Source organism: Scleropages formosus, chromosome 21, assembly GCF_900964775.1.
Source record: "Scleropages formosus chromosome 21, fSclFor1.1, whole genome shotgun sequence".
Lineage (NCBI taxonomy): Eukaryota > Metazoa > Chordata > Actinopteri > Osteoglossiformes > Osteoglossidae > Scleropages > Scleropages formosus.
This window is the reverse complement of record NC_041826.1, coordinates 7,640,196-7,664,653: the sequence shown is the minus strand read 5'-3', so window position 1 is coordinate 7,664,653 and position 24,458 is coordinate 7,640,196. Positions and strand designations below refer to the sequence as shown.

Genomic DNA, 24,458 nt, shown 5'->3' with positions numbered 1-24,458 from the left:
GGACATGATTAAATCGTGACTTGGAGAACCAGACTGAGGCGTATTTTGAGATGGCTTTTAGCTGAATAAAGATGTCCCTGGTAGTAAAAAGACCTAAATAAAGCACAAAGCATAAGCCACAGATGTGTTCACAATAGAACATTTAATATGAATAAATCCTATAAATAAAAAAGTGAGATGACAAGGTTATTGGGATAAAGCTGTAATAGTGTGTGCCTTCTGTGATTAGGATGGACTCATCTACCGGAGGGATCAAGCACAGTTGGCTGGAGAGAATTTGTTCTGTAAGGTTATTAAGAGTAATGGGCCGGTGCCCTCCTAGCTGGTGGTCCCAAGTGTACCGGACCCCTGATGAGCAGGTTCACTCCCGGTCATCAACGGAGAAGATGAAGTCTCTGTCCTGATGCTGCTTGCTGTTTGTCGGTGCCCCCTTGTGGAACCCAGAGCAAAAACTACAGCACCCCAGCACAATACAATCTGCTCTTATGACAATGTAGAGTCAAGCAGGAGGAAATACTGTGTGTCGTGTCCATCTGTTTGATAACCGAGAGCATTTGTATGGCTGGAGCTTTCTGAAATATAAACCAACATTCATTATCATATATTGTTAAAAAAGGCTGGAGAATCGAATCACAGATCGTTTCACTGCAAGATGATCTCATTATTCAGGCGCTCATCGTCAATCATTAGCCTAATTAAACCTCACACCTCCATCTGCAAAGCAATTCGAATTTTATGAAGTTTTTTTGTGCTGATCATTTATATGGGCCTTGTGTTATCAGTGCCTAAATCGTGCGCAGCGGCAGTGTCATCTCTGAGCCCGAAAGATGTCCTTCAGAGTTAAGTGGGCAGCACTGCACCACCTGACTCACTGGCGTTTATGTGTTTGACTTTGAGAATCTCCCTCCACCACCCTCTCAACAGTTCAGCTTCTCCTTTGTGGAGACCTACACGGTCCAGGCCGTTAGGCTACGGCCCCGATCCCAGGCAGGCTGGGTTGACGACAACTCTGAGGACAACGTGGAGTTTGAGACCAAGAAAACACCCTTCATCTCCTCTGAAGGGACCTACCCTTGGAATGTTGACGGAGAGCTGCTGGAGGTGCCCGGTGAGCTGCTCATCAGGTGAGGCAGAGTACCGCTATTCATGCCACAGTCGTTTGGTAGGATAGGCTGAGCAGCACCCCCACCATGAACGAACACAGAACCCTGGATGGCCAGTTCTCCTTCCAGTGGAATATTTTAGTGTACTATACTGCACCTGCTTCATATGTGCATCTGTGAAAGCTGCCTGCAAACCACACTTCAGTCCTAAACACTGTAGGCTCCACCTATTCTTATTTTAATACTCGGGCACTTTCAAAGAAGGCATCTTACATGGTAAAAAGGGATCCTGCAGCTTAGTTCTACCATTTAGAAGACTGTGCGTTTTTACTGAAGTAGTTCAGATTAAGCACACCTCTAAATCCCCTGCTTACATGTGCACGTTTTCCTCTGCCCTACCTTACTTCATCCGCGCATCTCTCTGTTCGTACAGGGTGCATCCACAGCTCATCACGCTCTTTGGTGTGAATGTGGAGGAGCTCGAAGACTGCCCTGTCAAGTGCAGCTGCATTTAAACAGATTCTTCCATGCAGGAATGACACGGGTGCTTCATCTTGCTGTCCTGAACTTCACATGGGCAATTGTGAGCCAGAGCAGTTTACACTGTGGATTTACATGATTTAAAGGTAGAATTTGCAAAGCTCTTTTTCTGTGTAAAAAGCCAACAGAAAATAGTGAGTTTCACTCATTTTAGTGCAGATCAAATATTTGAAATAAACCAAAGCAAATGTTAATTGCTTTTTAGAAACTGCTTTTTAGAAACAGCTTTTAAATAGACATTTCAGAGAACTATTTATAGGACAAAAATAGTAATACTTTTTCCTTTTCAAAGTTAACACCTCTGTATTGAAAAGTTGTGTTAGTTCCTTTTCATTAAATTAGTCCCTTTACAGCAAAGGCAGTAGAATGATGGGGTTTCACTCAAGGCACACTATAAAAACATATCCAGTCTTTCACTGGCTTTGGCAAGCACTTGCGGAAAGCTGCTTTGTTTGAAGGCTTCGGTGAAGGTACACATGGTACTGTATCGGCGATGGCCTGGTGAGCGTGACAAATCCTAGGAGCAATAGTGTAGGCAAGTGGCACTGCCCCCTAGTGGGCTGGAAGGCAGACAGCCAGACATAATACAAAGTCACCTTGCTCTGCAAAGAAAAACAAATAAATAAAAACAGTAGTGGCACACTGTAAATTTCACTGTACTCCTTCAAGCTAAATATTCTGAACGTCAAATATTCTGATCTTGTTTCTCTGCATGGATGCTGTGAATGTCAGAAAACACGTCTGGCAGTAAACAGATGTGGAGCATTGACTGTTCATTTAACAGTGCAGAGGTGAAAACATTCTTGCAGCAAACAAGGTGAGAGCATTCTTAAAAAGATGAATTTTCATCCCAGCATACAACTGCACATGTATATATACATAGTGATATATGCACATAAGCTATGTACACACATATTTACATACAAATGCTTCCATGCATAGATGCATTTCAATTTAAAAAGTCTAATCAAATGCGAAAGTTTACAGCAGAAACAAAAAGGTGTGCCTCAAAACATGAAACAGAAGATAATCACATCTTGCCATTTCATGCGAACACAAGACAACTTGCTTTTTCCTGAGAGGTAATCCAATCCACTCCAAGATGCACACATTGTTGCAGCTCATCCAAGGTAAGGGTAAAGTGCATTTCCCGTCATGCTGACGTCACATCCAGTGAACTGCACTTCATTTTTCAGAAAATGCTGCACAGAGTAATTCTAAGAAAGTCTTTACTGTTACACTTTGAGCAGGTCCTTAATTGTGACTTTTGCACAACTGCATCTTTGTTCTCTGGCACTGCTTGCTGTTTCAAAAGGGCGCAGCTGGCACTAGTTCGCTGCCTTGCTGTTCCGATTAAATGTGCCTTCTCTGACCTCAACCCCAAATGCAAATTTTGTATCATGTTAAAGAAGATCATCTTGTTAATAGGGGTCCTTAGTCTTTTGCACAAAGTCCCAGCTCTCCCTTCGAAACTCCTCCTGCTTCTCCTTCAACTCCCTCTTGAAGAATCCAGCCTGCAAATGTGGAGCACCGAGGTCAGTTTTTCACTAAATGGAAACATACTAATGCACGCCCCTCTTTATAAACTGGGCATTTCTCTTTCAGTCCACCAGCATGCTATAATTAAACCAACTTGCAGAGAAATTTGACACTGCTGAAAGGGTTCTGCTTTAGAATATCTACTGAATTCAATAAACCACTGTTTCCTGTTGTTGCCCATCAGATCAGACCAGAGTTAAAGTGCTGGAAGAAATCAACAAAATTGTTTCAAAGCAGCTACTTTTTCATGTTACATTTAAATTAAATATTCCTGTTATGCATTCTAATAGATTTGTACAGAAAATGTGTGTCTCACAATGGTTGCATCTGGTACTAACGAGCAAAACAATACTTATACCAGCAACACAAAAGTCTTACATTTGCCAAAGACAACATTGCACTGGTATATAATTTGTACTTCAAATAATAAACTGAGGGTTGCATTGTGGGTATGGGAGCTAGTTGTGTATTGTGGGAAGTGGAGTCTGTGCAGCGTCATGGGCTTAAGCCGAAAGTCTCGAGAACCCACCTTCCAGAGTCCATATATGAGTACAGCCAGAATGAGCACCCCTACTGCCAGACTTACACCAATGATGAACATGGATATATCTTTGCGTGGTCTCTGGTTGTACTGGGCCTCTAAGACAACCTGGGAATGGAGAATGTGAGATTACTGGCTTTAGCTCATCTAAAGCAAAACGTGCCACCTTACCCTACCCATTCCTGAAGGTTATGTCCACTCATTTAGACTTCCATTTTAACACTTAACACTTCCCAACCTGCTAGACACATAGTGGATAGTTTATTAATGAGATCACAGGCACCCTCCACAGATTTTCAGAATTCTTACAAAGAAACATGAGGAAGTTCAAGAAAATATTTTTTTACCTTTGTAACATTTCGGAATGGAAGTTCAAGTAATCAATAACACATTATACACTTCCTGATTCTAAAAAGGAAGTGTGCCCCCCGCCTGTGTGTTCTTATATTTTCTATCCAAATTTTTTCATTGCTTGTGGCTGGTGCCTATCACTTGCCTTAGTGAAGGGGGCCTGTTGAAGGGGCACTATGTAAGGATCTTCCCTCAGCGATACAACAGCAGTGCTGTCAATCAGCATGACTCCATGTCTGCCCTGTCAAAGAGATAGAACATGGTAATTTGTGTGCCTTTCAAAGGAGACCAGCTCCTGTCTGTGTGGGGACTCTTAAGTGTCGACAGTTAGTCCTACAGTCGTAGATCTACTGAGAGTCACTAATTTCCTCACCGGGGAAATCTGCAGAACAGCAGGGTTCACATCCACCTCCATCTGAATAGTGGCTTCCTTCCCAACTTCTACATCTCCAAGTTCACACTCAACATAGAGGCACATGGAGTCGTTCTTCATACAATACTGCGAGGTGAAGAATGGGTTTCTTTCATTACAATCAATCTCTCATTTTTCATTTTGTAGTGATAATTTGAGTAAACCGCAACGACAGTGTAATGTTATGATTCTTTTTCAGAAGTATTTACCATTTCCCGTTTTGTAATTTTTGAGAAGAAAAATACCAGCTCTTGAATTATATTTGGTCTTGGTATGTCACAGCTGTGATCACTCCCATCAGGGGAATCTTTAGTGTAACAGTGTCCAAGAGAAGTCTAGAAGTGAAAACAAATGTTAGTAGTCAAATTTAATTTCACTGAAAGATTATTTTATAGTTGCTGTAACTTTTATTACTAATGAGTGAAGGACAAGAATTCAGTACATTTTTATCACAGTGTTCCACCAAAATAGCTGATTCCCATTCCAATCAAAACATGTCATTTATCAGCATCAAAACTTGTGCACATAAAAAAAGATACAATACTTATCATTAATGCCCATACCTGTAGAGCAGCAATGCTGAGCAATCTGTATGGATAAGGAGTCAAAGTCTTTGGAATATCTATCACTATTTTTGCACCTATAGCTTTGCTTGGACCAGCATTAAGAACCTAAAAAAAAAAAAAAAGACACATCAGTAATTCTTTCAATATATCTTCCCTTACTACAGTGTTCCAGGTTATAACACAGAGCACTTCCAACCTTTTCGGTGCAGTTTGTTTAATTTAATAGGCTCAAACTTGAGATTTCATGCAATGGAACACTTCTCAAGGAGAGTATACTGTATGTTCAATGAACAAAGAGTGGGAGATTTACAAGAACCAAATGTAGTAAAAATTCTTTCTGTGGTAAAAAGACTTCCTGTAGATTAAATTCACACCCTTTAGATGGCTTTTAATTTTACTGTACAGAATTGTGAGCACCTACCTTATATGTGTAGTTGAACTTATGCATGGAGCAGTCAGGGTCCTCAGGACCTCCAAACATTAATAATGTTGGTGAGACATGACTGTATGTTGGAGAAAAAGATGGCAAATAAAATCAGAGCATAAGAATTGGAGCACTGCAAATACTATGCTAAAGCCAACAGTTGTACAACATTATCAAAGTATGACTATGTCATGTATGCAACCATCCTGCCATTTAAAGAACTGGACTTGATCAACAGTTTCCAAGTTCATGTCCCTAAGGGAGGTCCTGCTGCTGCATCCTTTTATAAAGGTATGGCTTCAGCGAAAAATCCAGCAATTACAAGAATGGATAAAATTAACAGCTGACACTAAAAGTATATGCAAAAAAGGCCTAGTATACTGTCTTGAATAACAACCTTTAAATACGTAAATTTAAATTATCCATTAATTTGCACTGATCAATACAATTCTTTCCTATAATGCCAATCATTCACTACGTTCTTACAGTACACAACCCATGAACATAGTTTATGACATTGTCAGCTACATCTGAGACTGCCTGTTTTGACTTTGAATCAATATGAATTCGTTAATTATCAGCTTTGTCAAAGTCAACTTGCAAATTTAAAACAGCTATTTGACCTGTTTGTCACTGTACAAACCACAATGAAACACTGTAGTTGCATCTTTAATAGAAATGTAGTGGTTGACAGAAAAATCAAAATTCTAGAGATTGGCAACTTTGCCTTACAAAATTGCAAAGGCTGATAGAACATAATATAATTGTTGCACTGTAGGATAAACAGCTTACCCATGAACATTTAAATCTGCTCCATATCTCAACGGCAATGTCACAGCCGCAAAGTTATCGTGCAGAAGGTCCTCGTTTTCAACATTTTCACTAAAAAGTGAGGTGAAAAATTATACTGACACATACATTACAGTGAAACAAATGTCATTAAAATCACGTTTTCATGGCATTAGTAAAATCAACTAAAGCCCTATAGTGTGTGATTAGGAGACAAAAAATGACCTAAAAGGATTACTGGAGTGAAAAATTAAAAGTAATTACTAAATTTGTAAGTGAAAATAATAAACACTGATTTGTAAGCAAAAAATAACTGCAGTTCATGGTTATAAAAAACCTTAATTACATCTTTGTTCTTATTTATCCTTACAGTTATGCATAAACTTGATTTCACAAATACATGTTTATGCCACTGAAACATACAGTCCTACCAGAAACCACCTGGAGGTCCTCACTCTAATTGCTTGGTTCCATTTAGTGTGTTTACCAGTCCCCCTTAACTACAGGCAAAACATGGAGAGTTTATCTCCTAAGCCCTTAACTACGTGTCTCTGTTTGACTCCTAGTTTGTCTGAGAGGCTATTTATTGGCTTTAGCCATAGAAAAATGCTTGCTATTAAAGATCTTAAATGCACACACTCACCCTCAATACTGGGGCATTCATACAATTTACTGATTTACCTGCTGGTAACTACTTTCACCTCTCAGTACACACACCTAAAGCCTGTTGACTATTTGGTGGCTGGAGAATTTTTCTTACCGTGTTGCATTGACTGTAATGGTCAGGTCACCTCCACTGCTGCTCTGGTTGACATCTAACAGGAAGCTGATGTTGAGCTAATCAACAGACAGTCACCATGTGAAGGTAAAGCCGTTCATTAATGTCAAAACCCCTCCCAGGGAAGCAAACTCAGAAAATTACAGGGATGGAAAGAATGCCAAGGAACACCACACGCTACAAGAGGAAGGCTAATAAATGGCTTTGCAGAAGGCATGGTAAAAAGTGTCTGGGGCTGTGGTTAAGTGCTGCATACCTTTGCTAAAGAGTTCATATATAAGTTTCCCACGGAGCAGTCCAGGCCCACAACAGTCTTGTCATCTTCTGCAGTTTCACAACTCACATACTTCTCTTCCTGTGAAAGCACATAGTACTGTACATTCAGTTTTATCACAGTCTGTATATAAGATTGCAGACAACCGAGTAAAATGTAGCAAAAAAAAAAAAAAAAAAAAAACCATCATCAGAAGGCAGGGTACTTACCGCCTCCAGCACTTTGATGAAGTATAAATTGCTGGGAAACCTCAGCTGAAGCACTGGAAGAAAAGCATCGTCTCCAACATTGGCCAGAGACACATTGAGCATGATTGTCTTGCCAGTGCCCAGTGCAAAGTATGGCACGTTTTTGTGGGACCTGCATAAGATGGACACCAGTATTATATTGTATAATGCACATGCATCCTGCTAAGATGACTTGAAAACTAAATACACACTATAAAGGTTGCCCTATGTTAAGTTTTTCTTGCTAAAATAGTTCTTAAGACAACAAAGACAAGCATGGAAGTAGTAGAGTGCCCCAGCGAGAAAGAGTCACACCTCTGACTACTGAGCAGAGCATTAATCACCAAACACCTCTGGGAGGTACGGCTGGCATCCCGACAAAGTGCAGAGAGGAAGGGACTGCACTGTCAGCCTTTCACGATGACTCTGTGTACCATGCATCCATGAGGGAGTGCACAAAAGCACTTGTTTACAATACAGTATTGTTTAAAAATGTTTTTTAGAGAACTGTTGGCCCTGAGTGCATTCTAGGCGATTTCCAGCTGGTGATGTTTCCATGGTTGCAGGACAAGAGTGCATTCCCAGTCCAGCATTCCCTAGCTCAGAGCACCAGGTGCACATCTGGGACAGAGAGCACAGCTATAGAGGCACTTTTCCTCATGCACACCAATATGAACCCACAAAAGCATATTTGTGTGTTTGCTTATATAGTATATCATTGCTCGGAGTTCAGGTTGACTCTGACTTAAAAGCAATAAACTATTCCTAACTAGCATCATTTTTTTGCATTTTTTTTAAAGCTAAATAATTACTTTGTGATGTAAAAACTGCTTAACATTGTAGGGACATCCTTTTCTTTAAAATCCCATTTAGGTTAGCAGAACATTTGCATGCACACACATCAAGACTCACATAAATTTCACTTAGTTTATAAGTAGCATAATTTCAGTAACTAGTGACTACTGCAAGAAATGCAAGTAAACTACTCCCCATGAACAGGAAATGTAAGTGTACACATAGAAATCCTTTTTGATAATGCATGCTAGTCTTAAGTTACATTACTGAGCTAGCTATATGCCTCAGAAATACAGGTCAATATCTAAAAAAGTAGGTATGCATTTAGTGGCTTCGGGATATGATATCCTGTATTATATTAAATATTCCCAGGGACACCTTCACAGGACTGGATTCTTCAAGAGCAAAAAAGAAAATATTAAATGTTTAAGGCTTCATGAAAATGCATGCCAAACTTAATCAAGCACAATCTGATTTATATGCCTTATTTGGGACTGCAGGCAAAAAAGATGTTACATAAATAGAAGACATCTAAAAGGGGAAGATGACTATTTTTTGGTACAGACTGAAAATGTCTTTGGAAACAAAATTATTCTCAGCTGAAAATGACAGAAAATGCATAAAGCCTGAAAATAAAACTTTTACCCTGTATTCAGGACGGCTCACAACATGCAGGCAGGTTGAATGAATAGGTTGTTGCATTACAGATACATACATACATACATATATACATACATACGCTGTCTGAAGCTGCTTGTCCCAAGTGGGGTTGTGGCAAACCGGAGCCTAACCTGGCAACACAGGGTGCAAGGCTGGAGGGGGAGGAGACGCACCCATGACGGGATGCCAGTCCGTCACAAGGTACCCCAAGCAGGGCTCGAACCCCAGACCCACCAGAGAGCGGGACCAGGTCAAGCTCCCTGCGCTACCGCACCCCCCCCCCGCATTACAAATAGTCCGACAGTTTTGTACTATTACTGTGACACAACCTATATCAAATCCCTGAAAAATGCTTAACTGTTTGCATGAATGACATCAAAGGAGGCAAAACATGGAAAAAGTTACTCACTGTGGTAACACCAGCTGGGCTGAAACCTGGAGGTTTGTAGAGCAATTGACCCAAGCGCAGTATCGGGAAAACTGAGTCTGTCAGTGAATGCCAGAGTGAAACCATGTAACCACACCACCATTAACAAACATTCATAATGAAGTTTTTCTTAAATAAGAATCTGCTATAGGTTGTTTAAATGCCACAATTCTAAGAAGTATGTATTTAAAATGAAGACGTAGATAAGACGCACACCTTGTTGGTCACCAGGTTGCTGTGATCACCCGTCTGCTGAAGAATAGGCTTAAGAGAGGGCAGACTTTTCACGGACGTCTTGATGACATTGTGTTTTCCTAGCTCATATGTGAGCTCAAAGTGGATTGGCGTAAAGATATCCCTGACATCCCTCTGCAGGGGTGAAACAAGTAAGAAGGAGGACAACAAGGGAATTGTTTAGGCCATGTAAACTGGGGCACACATGTAAAGGTTGTTTTGGATGCCAAAAAAGCCTCCTAGTTGTCTGTTTCATTGCCAACACAAGTTCAGAAAGTGAGAGACACTGGTTTTTTGCAGTCAGAATTAATAGGGGGTAAGTTCTACAAAGGGCTACATAAGGTCTGATTGCAAGGGTCATCCAACCATGGTGTTAAAGTGACTCTCCCGGGCTGGACTTGGACAGCAGTGTGGTGTGTGACCCATGATCCTGCACAATGTTACAGTGTCCCACTAAAAGAGCTGGAGTCTTGCCACTGCCTGCCGCAGATCACGAGGACATTCTCTTCCCCATGCCTGTATCCCTCAGCCCAAAGTCAAAGCTGAGAGGCACGCCCTTGGCATCCCCCATGGAGGTGAGAGAGGATAGCATGACCAGCACTGGGACCAGCTTGCTGCCGGGTCTACGCACCCCAATGCATTGTGTCACAGATGGTCTGAATAAACAATTGAGTCTGAAGTGCAAAGGGAACTGGAGTGGTTCCCATGGAAGACGACTGGGAATTTGTTAATCTTCTCCCCACATGACCGCATGCACATGTTTTGATACAAGAATTATGATAAAACTCTGCTGTGACAACTTTTATGATGACTCATCAATAGCCCAGTGTCAGTGGTGCAATTTAATGTCTTGACAAGTTGGCAGATCTTGCACACTAAGCTTAAAGGAAAACTAAAAAGAAATTCATTGGTGCAGTGGCTAACTTTTTCTACCTAAAAATAGTTTTTAAGTCATAATCCTGCTTTACTCTGACCATATGTAGATATCCTGAACTGCATCAGTAACTGTCAATTTGCACAAGTACAACATGCAGAAAGCTATGGAAGTTCCTTTGCATAAGCTCTGGATAAGCATTTAATTTAAAAATGTAAAGTATGTCATTGCCCAGTAAAGGCCAAACACTGATAAGAACAGTGCACTTTCAAGATCATGTCATTTTTGCATCACGTAGTCCTCCACCAGTCCATTAAAACAAGACAATTGATGGCTGAGCTCGTACTTCTGCATGCCACAATTTAAAAAAAAAAAAAAAAAGATTTAGCAACTCTGATGCTTATTTTTTATGTGCAACGTATTATTTGAAATGTATATTAACAATATATTGCTACTTCCAAATTGTTCAGTTAAAACTGTGCCAGTCATAGGTCTGCGTAAGAGAGGGATTTAACACAGTCACGCAGTTACCAAACGTGTTTACCAACAGAGCTTCAGTCTCTAACACTGACATTAACTAGGCAATGACTGTACATGGTCAAATATAAGAATTAATTAGTGCCATTTAACAATGACCACTGAAGTCTATGATTAACTCTGAGCCACAGAAGTCATGCATGAAACTCCACACCAGTGTCAACAGGAGGCATGACAGGAAGTAGTGAGGCACGTGTAAAACCACCCTCAGAGCCGACAGCATCCTGTGTTGCTGTCAGTTTGTACAGACTGACAATAGCGAGCCCTCAGCAACATGTGCTGAATGGTGCGCAGTCCTGTTTACAACTCTCCTCAAAGGTACAGTGAGCAGGGTTAAAGACAACACTGTCACCAATGAACTAATTAAACTTTTTTTCTTTGTGTATGTAAATCTGCGTGAGTGAAAGGGCAAAAAACCAACTGTAATTGATAAGCAGAAGCAAGAGGAAAGTGACATATGAAATATAAAATAGATGTGCCACTGCCCCTTCACATGTCTGTTTTTCAGTCAGTACAGCAAATCTAAGCCCAGCCAGCTTGCATGTCCCCTAATTCATTCCAGCTCTCCGCAAGGTCCCCTCCACATCTGCTGTGCATTACATTCATTACTCTAATTACCCATTAATTATTCAAGTTCTAAAAATACATCAAATGTACAGGCCCCTGGTTGGGATTGCCTCTGACAGATAATCATACTTGTTTATGGCCATCGTCTTCATCACCGGCTATTAATAACTACGGTGCAGAGATGCAATCCATTAATTACTTTGTACAACAGGAGACGGATCAGATGGCCCTGATTATTAAGAGCGGCTAGGGAAAGTCCAGGGAGGCTCCACAGAACACCTGGAATATCGGCTGAGTAACACTGAACTATTTATTACTGTTCCACCCAGATGACTCTACACTCAGTGCTCTCCCACACTGAATTTCACATGGGCAATTTTTCTCCCATTAGCATCCACAGGCTTAGGGTGTATGTATTTCTCCTTTGCACAAGACTGTGTGGGCTGAATTGCCAATCGCCATGCCGATTTTAGGTTGTTGCTTCCTCTCTGATTACTGAGTTGGCGTCAGAGCACTCACGAGGATCAATGACACTGATGGGTTCATCACACTCACCTTCATGAAGGCCTGGTGGTCAATGCACTTGACCTGATTATGCAAGGCACTGATCTTTCCCATCACAATGTTGGATGAGCCATTCCCAGTGAAGTAAAACCGAGAGGGGAAGCCTTCTCTGCGTCTCACATCCGCAGTTAAGTTGTAGAGCATTCCTGCACAGGAGTCAAAAATCTGTGGTTATGGTGCTGCTCATCAAACCAATATGTTACTGTGTTCAAGGTACATTCTTATCATGCAACTACAAAAATTTAATTTGAATACACATGCAGGGTGTAATGGCAAAAGACACTGACATAACCTCAAAATTGCTGTGCACAAGTTGCAGGAGCTCGCCTAGTGTAGTATTTTTCAGAAAGGTAAAGTATTTAGTACACGTGTCACCAGTACGCCTGCCATGGCACACAGTCTATCTTTATTAATTTAGATGTTTTTCTACAAAGCAACTTAAAAGTGTTAATTTACCTACAATTATTTATCCATTTATACAGCTAGGTAATTTTACTGGAGAAACATAGCGCAAGTATGTTGCTCAACCATTATGCTACCAGCTCAGCACAGCATATCCATTATAGCAGTTGTCTTCAAGCAGATAAATTTAACAGAAAAGGCTACACCCAGATATTCTAACGGATATTTTTCACAAGTGTGTGTTTTGAAAAGATAAAAGTTTTAGAATATTGAAATGATGTTTTGCATAAAGCATATTCTCCTGATCAGCTATTGCCAGAAAAGCAATACTGCCTTTAAGTTTTTCTCTATATCTTTAACATTTGCTTGTACCTCCAAGATACTGTGTCATTCTTCTGTACATAATTTGATCAGTTACTTTCTAACCAACAGAGGGGAGCTCAGTGAAAACTGTGATAAAAGCCCAGCCCTTTGGTTAACACATTGGTATTTTCTGCCCATACCAACAACACATGTAAGTTATTGAATCTAATGAAACGATGAAATGATAACGATGGTCTGATGTATATGTAAAGACAGAGGGTGAGAGTGGTGTATCAGATTTGTTGCTGGACTTGGGATGAAGAGAACCTACCTATGTGCCCAGGAATGCTTTTGCCCCCCACCCAGAAGCACACACTGACAACCAAGCAGACACTGGGCTGGCCATTCTCGTTGCAGCGCGGCTGGCTGCGGTTCACACTAGGGGGCAGCAGTACAGAGGCCTCCACAATCACCACTGGCCGTGTCCTGTAGGGTTAAGGTGGAGAGTAAGCTGGCTCCATCAACAGTCATCCAATTACTAGATAAAGCCTGCTACTACATACAGTTTGCTGACAATGATGCAAAACAGGCAAACCGGAGAAATTTGACTCAATGAAGTTAACAGTGCTGCCTTATCATGAACAGGAGGTCCCACTCCTCCCAACTATGTAATTTCAGAATGATAAATACAATGCCTCACTCTTTTACTACCCATGTTTGATTTTGCTTAACATTTTAAAATTTGATGAGTTCAGCAGCACCAAAAGTCAATTTGAAAATCCCATATAAGTAAAATAACCAACAAATGTATTTTGTTAAGTGCATCAGTGAATTCTGAGTCTACACTGCAATGTTTATAAACTCTCCTCTTGAAGATGCAGAAGCACAAGGATATTGCATTGTTGAAGAATCCTCTGATGAAGCTTACCTCAACACCACAGCTGAGTCAGATAAGAAGGCCCCCACTGCTACGTCTGTGGGCAGAGGCAAACAGACAGATGTCATTAGCCAGAGGACCATATGTCTTTGCAGACAAGACTCTCCATCTGCATGCTATTTTGACTACGCGCATGGAATTTCACAAGCTACTCGTGGCAAAAACTGTTATGTTAACAAATCCAAAATAACTGTTTTTTTAGTTTTGCTGCTTGGAGTAAAATGGATATAGTCAACATTAAAATAGTTTCTCTAGAATAAGCTGAAACTCCACTCAGCTTCATGCATCACACTCAGTGAAAAATGAATTTTGGACTGATTCTAGTGCTTGGCTGTTAATAGAAATAAGCAAAATTTAATTTTTCAAAATCCTTAAGGATGTTAAAAAAACACTGTGCCAGACAGCTGATACACTTAAAATGTCATCTGAATGAACTTCAGTTGGTTTTACAGGCCACCCTTGTGTGATCAACGGGTATGACTCCTGGAAAATATCAAACGGAAGATGCCCACTAGAGCACCACCTGACACAACTCCCTCCTCTCCCATACTGATTAGGGCCTTACTTTTCTATGAAACTACAAGTTATGCAAAATATTTTTTAATGTGTAGTCAGACTAACTTTCGGAATGGTAAGATAGAGCATTACCTGAGTAGCCATTGCTGTCTATGTCTATGCCCCCTGACACAGACTGTCCAAACATCCGGAGGTCAACTCCTAAGACACTCCCAGAGATTCTCTAAAAAGTACACACAAGAACCCATTTTTACTAACAAAATACTTCATATCTGCCCTTGAACAACAAGGCATATGCACAAATAGTAGTGGTTATTAAAATTTCAACTTTTCAAATTGCTTTGGGCAAAATTAACCTACTAGATTTATGAGTCTATATGAATAAAAATAAAGACAACCAATGACAAAAAATCAGTGACAGCAGTTCCGAAAGGCACCTTTTTTGTTGTAAGACAATAGGGCAGTTGTCACAGAATGAAGGAAGATGACTCTGACCCCAGCCCCACAACCCTCAGCTCCCCTGGGTGACCCTGTTTGCTGAGCACAAACACCAGCTGGGAACGCACTTGAGAGTAGGTTCTAGAGATCCCGCTCTTCCGGCCATTGTAGATATAAACAGCTCCACGCAGATCATCTTCTTGCGGCGCTCCAACGGCCACATCTGCAACACAGTCACAGTTGTGGTGACCAAAATAATAATGATATGAAAAGGACCCTTTGGAGCTCTTCTTCTGCTGCCGGCATGGCACCATCCACCAGGATGGAGACAAAGTGCATCTAAAGGAACCGCACTGTAACCTGCCGTTAGCCCCCATACCCCTGTCCCATGGTGCTGCAAAGTGCAGCTTTTTGTGTGCTCTGCCTCTTCATGGCACCTGCTCCTTCCATACCACTACAGCCTCCAGGGCTTCTAATGAAGTCATTGGCACTGCACTCCAAAACAGCCGTACATTCAGCTCACATCCTGCCACTGGCTAGGAAGCCAGAAAGATCAAAATGGAAGAGAACAGTGAACATTTAAGCAATGTTTTGCTTCTCAATACCCATGGTTCATAAAAATCCAATTCACAAAAAGCTCAGTAGCTAAAAAAAAAAACTGAAAACATGGTTTAACATTCAAACATACTTACCTGGAAAGCCATCGTTATCGATGTCTCCCAAATTTGTGAGGGTTTCTCCAAATCGAGCAGCATATGAGTCACTCCCCACCAACTGAAACTCTAATTCCTTCATATCAGCCTGAAAGGAATCCAAATATAGAATTAGGTGTCTTTTCTGGAACACAATTAATTCCTGGAAAGAATATCACAGATTTGGATGGTTCCCTAAAATTGTGTTGGCATAATTGTATATATTTTGTCATTAGGAGGATAATGATTAAAGCTATTCACACCATGCAGAGTTTTCCTGTCTCTGGCTCACAACAGGGACCATGGAAGATTTTGTACGGGTTAGCATAGTATAATTCAGACTAATTCATCAAAAACAAAAACCTGAGGCAATAAAAGTCCGCAGTATACCACTGCCATGCACAATTTCCTGTACAGAGTTCCTTTAGGGTGTTTAGAATCTGCATTTAATCTCAAGGCAGAATGCTCCAGAGAAAATCAGATAAGCAAAGCGTACTTACTAGGCCTTTTCACTACTCTGACATTAGCACAATAACTCTGCCTATGTAACTGCATACAGTGAAGATTTGTTATATGGAAAAAACAATTCACAAACGTTTCTGCAGTTATGTACTACCAACCACACACACACTGGCTGAAGCCGCTTGTCCCAAGCAGGGTCACGGCAAGCCGAAGCCTAACCCAGCAACACAGGGCATAAGGCTGGAGGGGGGGGGGGGGGGGGGGGACATACCCAGGACGGGACGCCAGTCCATCGCAAGGCATCCCAAGTGGGACTCGATCCCCAGACCCACCAGAGAGTAGGACCTGGCCAAGCCCGCTGCACCACTGCGCCCCCATCCGCTTATACACTTAATATTTAAGTTTAAAAGTCTGGCTTCAATGTATAGTGTGAAACCACAAATTTTTCACTTAACTGTATTTGAATAGATCTAAAAGTTGCCTATCTGCAGCAACATGTAGTTTGCAGAGGTATAGCTGTTCTGTGACCTGGGCAGACCATTTGCAGGCACCAGAGGTTTATGTGCATGTTCCTCTGTACTTCACGCATTTAAGTTAGCACGTGCTTGAAAACCACAACGTTTCCAAACACAGGAAACTCCGCTTAGAAAATGTGTTCATGAGCTTGGTTTTTCCGAAAATGTGATTCACAGTTCAGTTTTTTAAAGAAACAGAACATGTGAAGGTCAGTAATGGATAATGCAATTCAGCCGCTTTTACCAAAAGGCTAAAAGACCTATGTGGTATGCGTCGTCCATACAATTCTTAGTTCAGTGTCACACCAGTGATGGCAGTCATGTGGACCAAGCATTCACTCACAGCGCCCTGGTTCATGTAGACATGCACCCTCCCTTCCTCTCGCACTGTGCTGAACATGGGGGCCCCCACCAGAAGGTCTGAGAGCCCATCTGAGTTCAGGTCCGCCACACAGACGCTGGCACCAAAATAGGATCCCAACTGAAAAATAGAGAAAATATAAAGTGTTCTGACACAGTCTGAAAAGAAAAGACAAAGACAGCTCCTACACTGATGGCTTTTACCTTTTTACCCATGACCTCAAAGATAATTTGCAACTCCTTGGTTTCCACCTTAAATATGTAGACCTAGAAGAAAGAGACAAAGGCAGTTGGAGTTAGTGATTAAAATAACACTTCACAAGACTGTAAAAGGCGGTAATTATGCTGTTTTCTGATAAATTCAAAAAAAAAAAAAAAATCTCTGTACATTCTGATAGGAAATCACAGTAGCTCACTGCGATTCACTATCAATGCATTGTGTACAGGAACACAACCTGCATATGAAATACACACAGCACTCATATGATTAGGTTGAGGACAATAAAAAACAGCTACAACAATGTGGCATACAGGAGCATGGCTATGCCTATCTCCACAATAACGGGCCAAGCCTGATTAAGTGATGAGGGTTAGGTGCATCCATAGCATTTAAATGAACAGTCACGTGACGTGTTTATTGCATTGTATATCTGATAGTTTTGGAAGCAGATGCTGCCCAAAACTCCTGTTTTATGGGCCTGTGTATTGTTTGAACTGCTTGTCTTCTGTTTTAAATTAAAACACTATAAATCCACCCCATACTGCCTCACACCTGGTCATGCCCTCAATCTGGCATGCAACAAACACCCTGTGAAAGTATATATCCCTCTCCTCACAGAACAGACTTATTACTCAGTACGGTGGTATTTGTGCCTGCCACATGATCATTTTATTGTAACAGCTATTTTATTCTATACAACAGCTTGTATCAGATGTTCTGTAACAGAGATGCACACTTGGTGTCTCAAACCCATTCGATTTTTGCCCCACAGTGGTGTTGGTCTGGCTATTTTCCTACAGTTTATTAACAAGAATGCACTTCTTTCATAACAAAAGCAACTGTTTACTTCCAACTCCCCATCATATCAAAAGACTCAAGCAATCACAACCATCAATTAGGATAAATCTATTAACACAACTGAAAAAGGAGACTTATTACTATTAATTAATTTAACTGACTTTTTTCCACAAGGACTTACAATTGTTAAGCTACTTACAATTATTCATCAATTTGTATTGCTGGGTAATCCATCTATTATTAACCGCTTGCCCTGGGTAATTTTTACTGAAAATATTTACCGCTCTAGAGTATCACAGCAATATCAGAGATCAGACACTTGTTAGTAATGCCACACAGCACCTTTAATGGCAATGTCCACGTATGCAGTGCAACATGCAGAGGCCTTTTGATTTTTATTTCTTTATATTATAAAGAGTCAAAAGCCAAATTATCAAATTATACATCTAGGATATACTCTGCCTCTCATATGTGCCTCATAAACTCTGGATCTTGGTTACCCTGCACTGGACAAGTGGTTTTTGACAATAAATTCATTAATGAAAATACAACCTGGAAAAAAAAGCTAAAAATAATATTTTTGTTATTAAATATTGAGAAACATATTGGTGTTATAACTGCAATGCATAAATAATTGTTTATTTTGATATCGAAATAAATTTTAGGATGTATACTGTATTTTTTATATACAAATTGACAGTTTTTTCCTTAGGAAATAATAGTAATTCAACCCCCCACACAATGGGGATTTGCTTAATGGAGTGATTTCACGGAAAAAAGTAACCCCATTATGCGAGGACTGGGTTTACTGCTTGTAGCAAAATACTAAAAATAAAAAACAAAATAGACAGGAATTCGGTACACTCTACATAAATTCTCACCCATTTTCACTGAAAAAGTGACAGGATGGATCTGGAGAGCATCCAAAAGGCATTGCTGTATTAGTGAGGACCAGATTGCTGACTGCTTGCAACTAATCTTTCAATTAACATTTTTAATGAGGTGGGATTGAGAGGCAGAGCAGTGAATCCTGCTGTACCCTCAGACTACAGATATGGTGCCAAGGTAGTTTCTCCAGAGTTAAAGAAGTAAAATACCTTCAAGGAAGATTTGTTTCTGGCAAATATGCAACCTCCAGATGTTGGTTGGGAAGTATCTATGGTAACACTCTAAAGGTATATTGTATTCTCCAAGCTCCTCTAAATGTAGATGCAGGAGTCCTTTTTAATATGTATTTGTTGAAAATGCCCATGAAACATGGTAGAGTAAAAAACATGACACAATTTACATCTAAGTAAGAACTCAAGCAGATATTGTTCCATAAGAGGATCAGTCACTGTGAGAAGCAGTACACCCTCAAATGAGTAATCTCAAATTTAAAGAAGTTGTTGTCATTTGCTTTCACCACATCACCCACAAGCCTTCCTTTCAAAATAAAGTTCTTGCACTATACTTTCACTCCTGTAGTTTTACTAGACAACAACAAAATATCTAATCTAGAAGGTGCATTCCAATGCTTGTGAGCCCCTTGGATGTTTAGTGAAAATGATGAATAAGACACAGAATTAACTCTTACTTTACCAGTCTGCCCATGCTGGGGCGCCCCTCCGACAACCTCAGTGGCCTCCGGTTTACTGAAGTGGCCGGCGCCCACAGAGTAACCTGTCAGAGAAAACCACCACCATATGAGCCCTGCTACAAAAAGAAAAAAGAGAATCCCTGCAGCAGAACACCTATAGACCAGTGTCATGCAATATGTGTAACAGAAATCGAATGTCTGCAATGCATTCATTTTCAGGTCTACTTCCTACAAAGCAAAGAACCTGCATTTAGAAGGTAAAAAAAGGTGTTAAAGATAATGTTCACACATGTTGCGTTAAATCAACGGATTTTATTCTAAGAATTTCCAAGGCAATGTTTCACCACCACGGAACCCAGAAAGAGAACAAACAATTCTTCCCTTTGAGGTGATGGCCCGTATGATTACCAACAAGAAAAGGAAACATTGCCCAATACTGCAGCAGGCAGTTTTTCCCCAGAGATAAACAGTCAAAGGGCATCTCTCACAAATTCATGCTTTTATTTACAACTATTTGTAAGCCTGGCTAACTAGCAGAATTAGCAACCTTGCCAGACCTGACACAATCACACCAAAAAATACCTACATTATTAGTATTTGTGCCTACATTACAAGTATTTGCCATGTTTTTGCCACATGCTTTATATGTGAAAGTCAATATTAACTAAAACTGTTTATTTTAAAACCCAGCTCAGAAACAACACAATTATTTTGAACTAAATCACTTTGCTGCCTCTATTTCGGCATGACTTCATTCCCACGCTGGGTAAAGGCCATTGCCTCAATTCTTTCAAGAGTAATGAATACGCATTTTACCTAGATAGCTTCCGTAGAGGACACTGCCACTGTCATCCAAATATGCTGATGACTCGTTGCTAGATGCATTATAGACAAGCACAGAACCTGTCCAGTAAGAAGTCCCCGGGGCTCCCATAATAATTAAGTCCTGAGGCAAACAAAGATAATGTTGACAATATTTTAATAAAGTGATATGCACCAGATGGAGTAAGATGTGAAAAACATTAAAAAAGCTCAGAGAATTGGTGAGATACCTCAGTCATAAAATTAGATATTCCAGCTTGACAGGACCCATAGTCTTCACCAAATTTCCGCTGATGATCTAAAAATCCAAACAACATGCAAACACCACATCATATCACTAGATAATGTGCAGAGAACTCAACGATACGCAAGATTCAATGGCATGAGTCCTAGCATGTTTACCCCGCAGCAAGAACTCTGTCCTTGCTCACTGTGAGATTATCAGCACATGGCCACGTTTGACCTTGCTGATTAACTGATTAGAGTGTTTAGTTTTTTCTGTGTCCTTCACAAAAACTTTTTTTAGCATGGGACTAAAATATTACCTAACAGTCCACCAATAACCAACCGAAGCAACAATCAGAAATGCTAGGGGGTTCAATATGCTTTGAAAAAAAGATTACTTGAAAGAACATTTCAAGAGTATTTCAAGAGTAATCTGCACAAAATGCAATTAAGTGTATACATATTTAATTGAAAACTGACAAAGTAACAATTTATAGAACATTGTTACTGGTAAGAAGAAATACAAGGGTTCAGGACAAGGACCCATGGTCAGTGGTTTAAGTTGTAAAGAGCGACATTGCTGTAAAATATCCTGATATAAAGGTGGCAGTATAACGGTGGCTATACTTCAAGTTCATTTTGGGTGAAAGTACTAATACAGTATACATCAAGCAATTTAAAATCAATTAATTTCTGTAAGGTATATCACTTCGTAAATTCATTACACATACAAAATACAACAAATAATTTCAAAATCTGTCATACCTTTGTAGCACGGAATTAATGGTCTTGATTTTATCAAATCAGCCTCCAGCTTGTAGCAAATACCATTTGGTAACTTATTTTGTTGATCTTGTCTAGAATAGTGGACATTTTTCCAGCGATGCCCACAAGCCTAAAAAAACAGTGTAAGAAGTTAATAGTCACCTGCAAAATTGTGGACAATTGATAATATAAAACAAGGTGTAATTAAAAATAAACCTTGTCTTCAACTTTACTTATTAAGGGACTAAAGACATATGTCTACTACTCGAATACAAATCAGCAGGAGCTCAATTCCTTATTTATAGCCATCCAATTTTTCAAACGTCATTTCCCGACATGGCATAATGTAAGATGTGAGAGGGTCTTCCAGTTGAACATACCAACACCTGTCCATCCCTCTTCTGCCTGGACAAACTAACGCCCAGCCACTGATTGTCACTTTCTGGATAGCATGTTTTTCCACAGTACGTAACGTCTGCAATGTTAACAAGAAACAATGTTATCATGCCATATACAGTATCAGCAGATCCACCAAACCCAGTGCTACACTTGAGTGTTCATGTAACTCTCAGCTGGCTTCTGTGCCTAAAAAACAAATAAACAGTAATGTGGCTCAACATACATACAGTCTAAGAAGCATAGTGTCTGTACCGTGTAAGGCATACATCCTAAAAGTGTCATTCAAACATATTTTCCTCTGTTTGACAATACACGTTTAAACTACGTATACAGGCATAAATATGTCTAGCACCTCTAAACTGACAGAGCACTAGGTAGATAAGAGTTTAAACCGAGAACTGGATAGATATGAGGCTTTATAGGAAAGTATTTTGAATACACATGTAGCCTCTTACATGACTGTTAACAAACCAAACTGGCATGTTCCCAAAAATCAATGGATTAAGGTAAAGAACAAAGGTTGCTCTTTCTGTCTTCACTGCGTTACATGGTGTTGTAGGTAAATGTTTCTAACTGAACAGAACTGCCACTGTTGTAAGGAAAAAGTCATTAAAGTTTGTCCAATATCTACAATAAACACACAAGGACAACAGAAGACCACAAATACAACTTTTCCAGGGGCACAAACCCCGGTGTGTCTTTGTAACTTGTGTGAAATACATAATTTATCACTGGAAAAGGTCTCCCAGTTAGTACTGTTCAATTCTCCAGGCTCCCCATCTAGTATGTTGCAGGAAATGCAAGCAAACAATCTTCCTGTCCCACTAAGATAACAATCTTGAGAAGAAATTGTTGCAAAGTCAAGTGATGCACAAGTGATTAGCTGTTCTTTTGGTACATGTTCAACCGAGTACTTCTGGTTTATTTAGATACTGAACTCATGTCGTATGTGCCACATTTCGGAAAAGTTATGTTAGCCATCATATTTGAATGGACACGTGTCACAGTACAGACTTCATTGAAAACAAAATCCAACACAGTGTGATAAACTAGATGATTTCAACAACTTCTTGAAAGCACAGGGAAATACGTTCACATTATTTGCATTTATTCACTTTACTGACACTTTTCGACAAAGCGCCTTATAGTCTCAAGCTACTCATAATTATTTACCCATTTATACAGCTGGGTAATGTTACTGGAGCAATTTAGGGTAAGTACCTCGCTCAAACGGTACTGCAGCTGGAGGTGGGATTCTATACGACATCAAATTTAACTAAATGAAATACTGACATGTTTAGGTGCAAAAAAAGGTGACGGGAACATTGCCGAATGTCTCGGAAGGAGAACCGCTTCACAAGCGGTGTACAAAGTCGTCTACGTGATGGGCTCTTTGGATTTTTGTCAGATGCGCAGAGCGTAGTAATGAACCAGCGTACACTGCTCAGCTGAAGGCAGAGGACAGTACTGACCGAGGTAAATCTGCTCGCAGCCCTCCCCTGTGACTTTACACTTGTAAACAGCCCCAGGGTTTGCGGGAGACTGGCTGAAGGTGGACTGAGCCCGCGGTGCTCCGGCCAGCATCCTGGAAGAAGAAGCACAAGTCACGTTAGACTTTTCACCACACGCCGGCGAAGATGTTGAGAGTGTAAGAGTGAGGCGACTATCCGAGGAAAGGCGTTGGACCGACCCCCTATTCCCTGCAATGGAATAAAAGAGGACACGAGGGGGAAGACAGAGCAGGTCTTTCTCAAGGTGTCACTCAATGGCTCTTTGTGGCCATGCTGCAGATGTCCATTAGTATGCCCTGTACCGTGATTAGTATGCTCTGTGGGACACATCGAGAAGGAAAAGTGCTCTATGTGAGTGCGGCACCATGCCCATGGTAACTTAAAACAGGGACACATTGATGCAATACCACCAAGCGCGCCTAGTCTGAGGAGGGCTTTTTGCGCGGCGAGCGAGGCTCGTAGACGTAGTAGAAAAGAAAGTAAGTAAAACTTTCTTCAGCTTTTCTTCTTGTCTTCTTGTCTCACTTACTAACTCAGCGCGTCGCTCATACATACCAGGATTCCTGGCCGTTCTTGTGGAGCAGCACGGAGTATCCGAACAAAGACGCGTTCGGACCGCTGTAGGTCAGGTAATGTCGCGTGTCCAGGGTGTAGCTGTCCGCGCCGCTCAGTAGGCACCACCACCAGAGCACGAGCGCCGTGCCCCGCGCGCCCCTCGCGCGCCACTCCGGCGCACTCCGCCGCGGCATCCCTCGCTCCACGCTTCTCACAACGTCTTTTCCTCTACTGTACTCCGCGACTCGGCGAAGCCCTGTCTGCTAGGTAAGCACCTAGGACGAGTCCGAAGGGGGAAGAGGAAGGAGATGACGAAGATGATGAAGACGAAGAAACAGAGGAGGAAAACGGGGTCCCGCTCTTTCCGCGCTCCTGTTGCATTTGGACTGCGCGTGCCCTTCCGCCCGTCGCGCGACAGTCCCGCCTGAAGTAACAGAAGTTTCGAGGCAGCGAGGGGGGTGGGGGAGACGGTTGGAGGGGAGGCACACTGTCCCTGATACGAGCAACAATACGGCCAAAGTGTGTGTGTTTCCTGCAATTGGACCTAACCGGCTTCCTTTTGCCGCGATCACTTCGCCGCAACGTGTGAATAATAAAATGAAATCCCGCATTAGTTTCACGATTTAGTGCTTCAATTACATATTGCACAAATGCGCGCGCGTTTTACATTAAACTTCATGGAAGTTCGATACTAGTTTAATGATCTTTGAAAACGGCCACGATCATTACTAGTAAGAAGACCACAAATATGTATTAG

General features: G+C 41.0%; 2 protein-coding genes across 3 annotated transcripts in view; one reads left to right on the top strand and one right to left on the bottom strand.

The window, feature by feature from the left end:
- Positions 1 to 2,283, top strand: part of cerkl (CERK like autophagy regulator) — a 34,976-nt gene extending 32,693 nt beyond the window's left edge. Inside the window, exons 12-13 of the mRNA XM_029247107.1 lie at positions 925 to 1,124; positions 1,537 to 2,283. Of these exons, the coding sequence (XP_029102940.1) occupies positions 925 to 1,124; positions 1,537 to 1,618 (282 nt within the window). The 3' untranslated portion in view covers positions 1,619 to 2,283. The remainder of the gene's footprint in view (positions 1 to 924; positions 1,125 to 1,536) is intronic.
- Positions 2,284 to 2,422: 139 nt separating this feature from the next.
- itga4 (integrin alpha 4) lies at positions 2,423 to 24,203 on the bottom strand. 2 transcript variants are annotated; one of them, XM_018728959.2, is made up of 28 exons: positions 23,702 to 24,200; positions 23,108 to 23,220; positions 21,617 to 21,711; positions 21,237 to 21,366; positions 20,477 to 20,544; positions 20,241 to 20,370; positions 19,422 to 19,507; positions 17,032 to 17,094; positions 16,811 to 16,948; positions 15,491 to 15,599; positions 14,927 to 15,021; positions 14,493 to 14,583; positions 13,836 to 13,881; positions 13,239 to 13,393; positions 12,194 to 12,348; positions 9,643 to 9,795; positions 9,409 to 9,485; positions 7,527 to 7,677; positions 7,300 to 7,398; positions 7,026 to 7,102; positions 6,269 to 6,358; positions 5,474 to 5,555; positions 5,050 to 5,157; positions 4,696 to 4,821; positions 4,448 to 4,573; positions 4,220 to 4,315; positions 3,712 to 3,831; positions 2,423 to 3,157 (listed from the first exon to the last, which is right to left on the bottom strand). In XM_018728959.2, exons 1-28 carry the CDS (start codon positions 23,893 to 23,895, stop codon positions 3,065 to 3,067), a joined length of 3,066 nt encoding a protein of 1,021 aa, XP_018584475.1. In that variant the 5' UTR covers positions 23,896 to 24,200; the 3' UTR covers positions 2,423 to 3,064. The 2 variants fall into 2 exon arrangements, with proteins under 2 accessions (XP_018584475.1, XP_018584474.1); XM_018728958.2 differs by lacking the exon at positions 2,423 to 3,157 and having other exon boundaries at positions 3,391 to 3,831; positions 23,702 to 24,203.
- Positions 24,204 to 24,458: the final 255 nt, after the last annotated feature.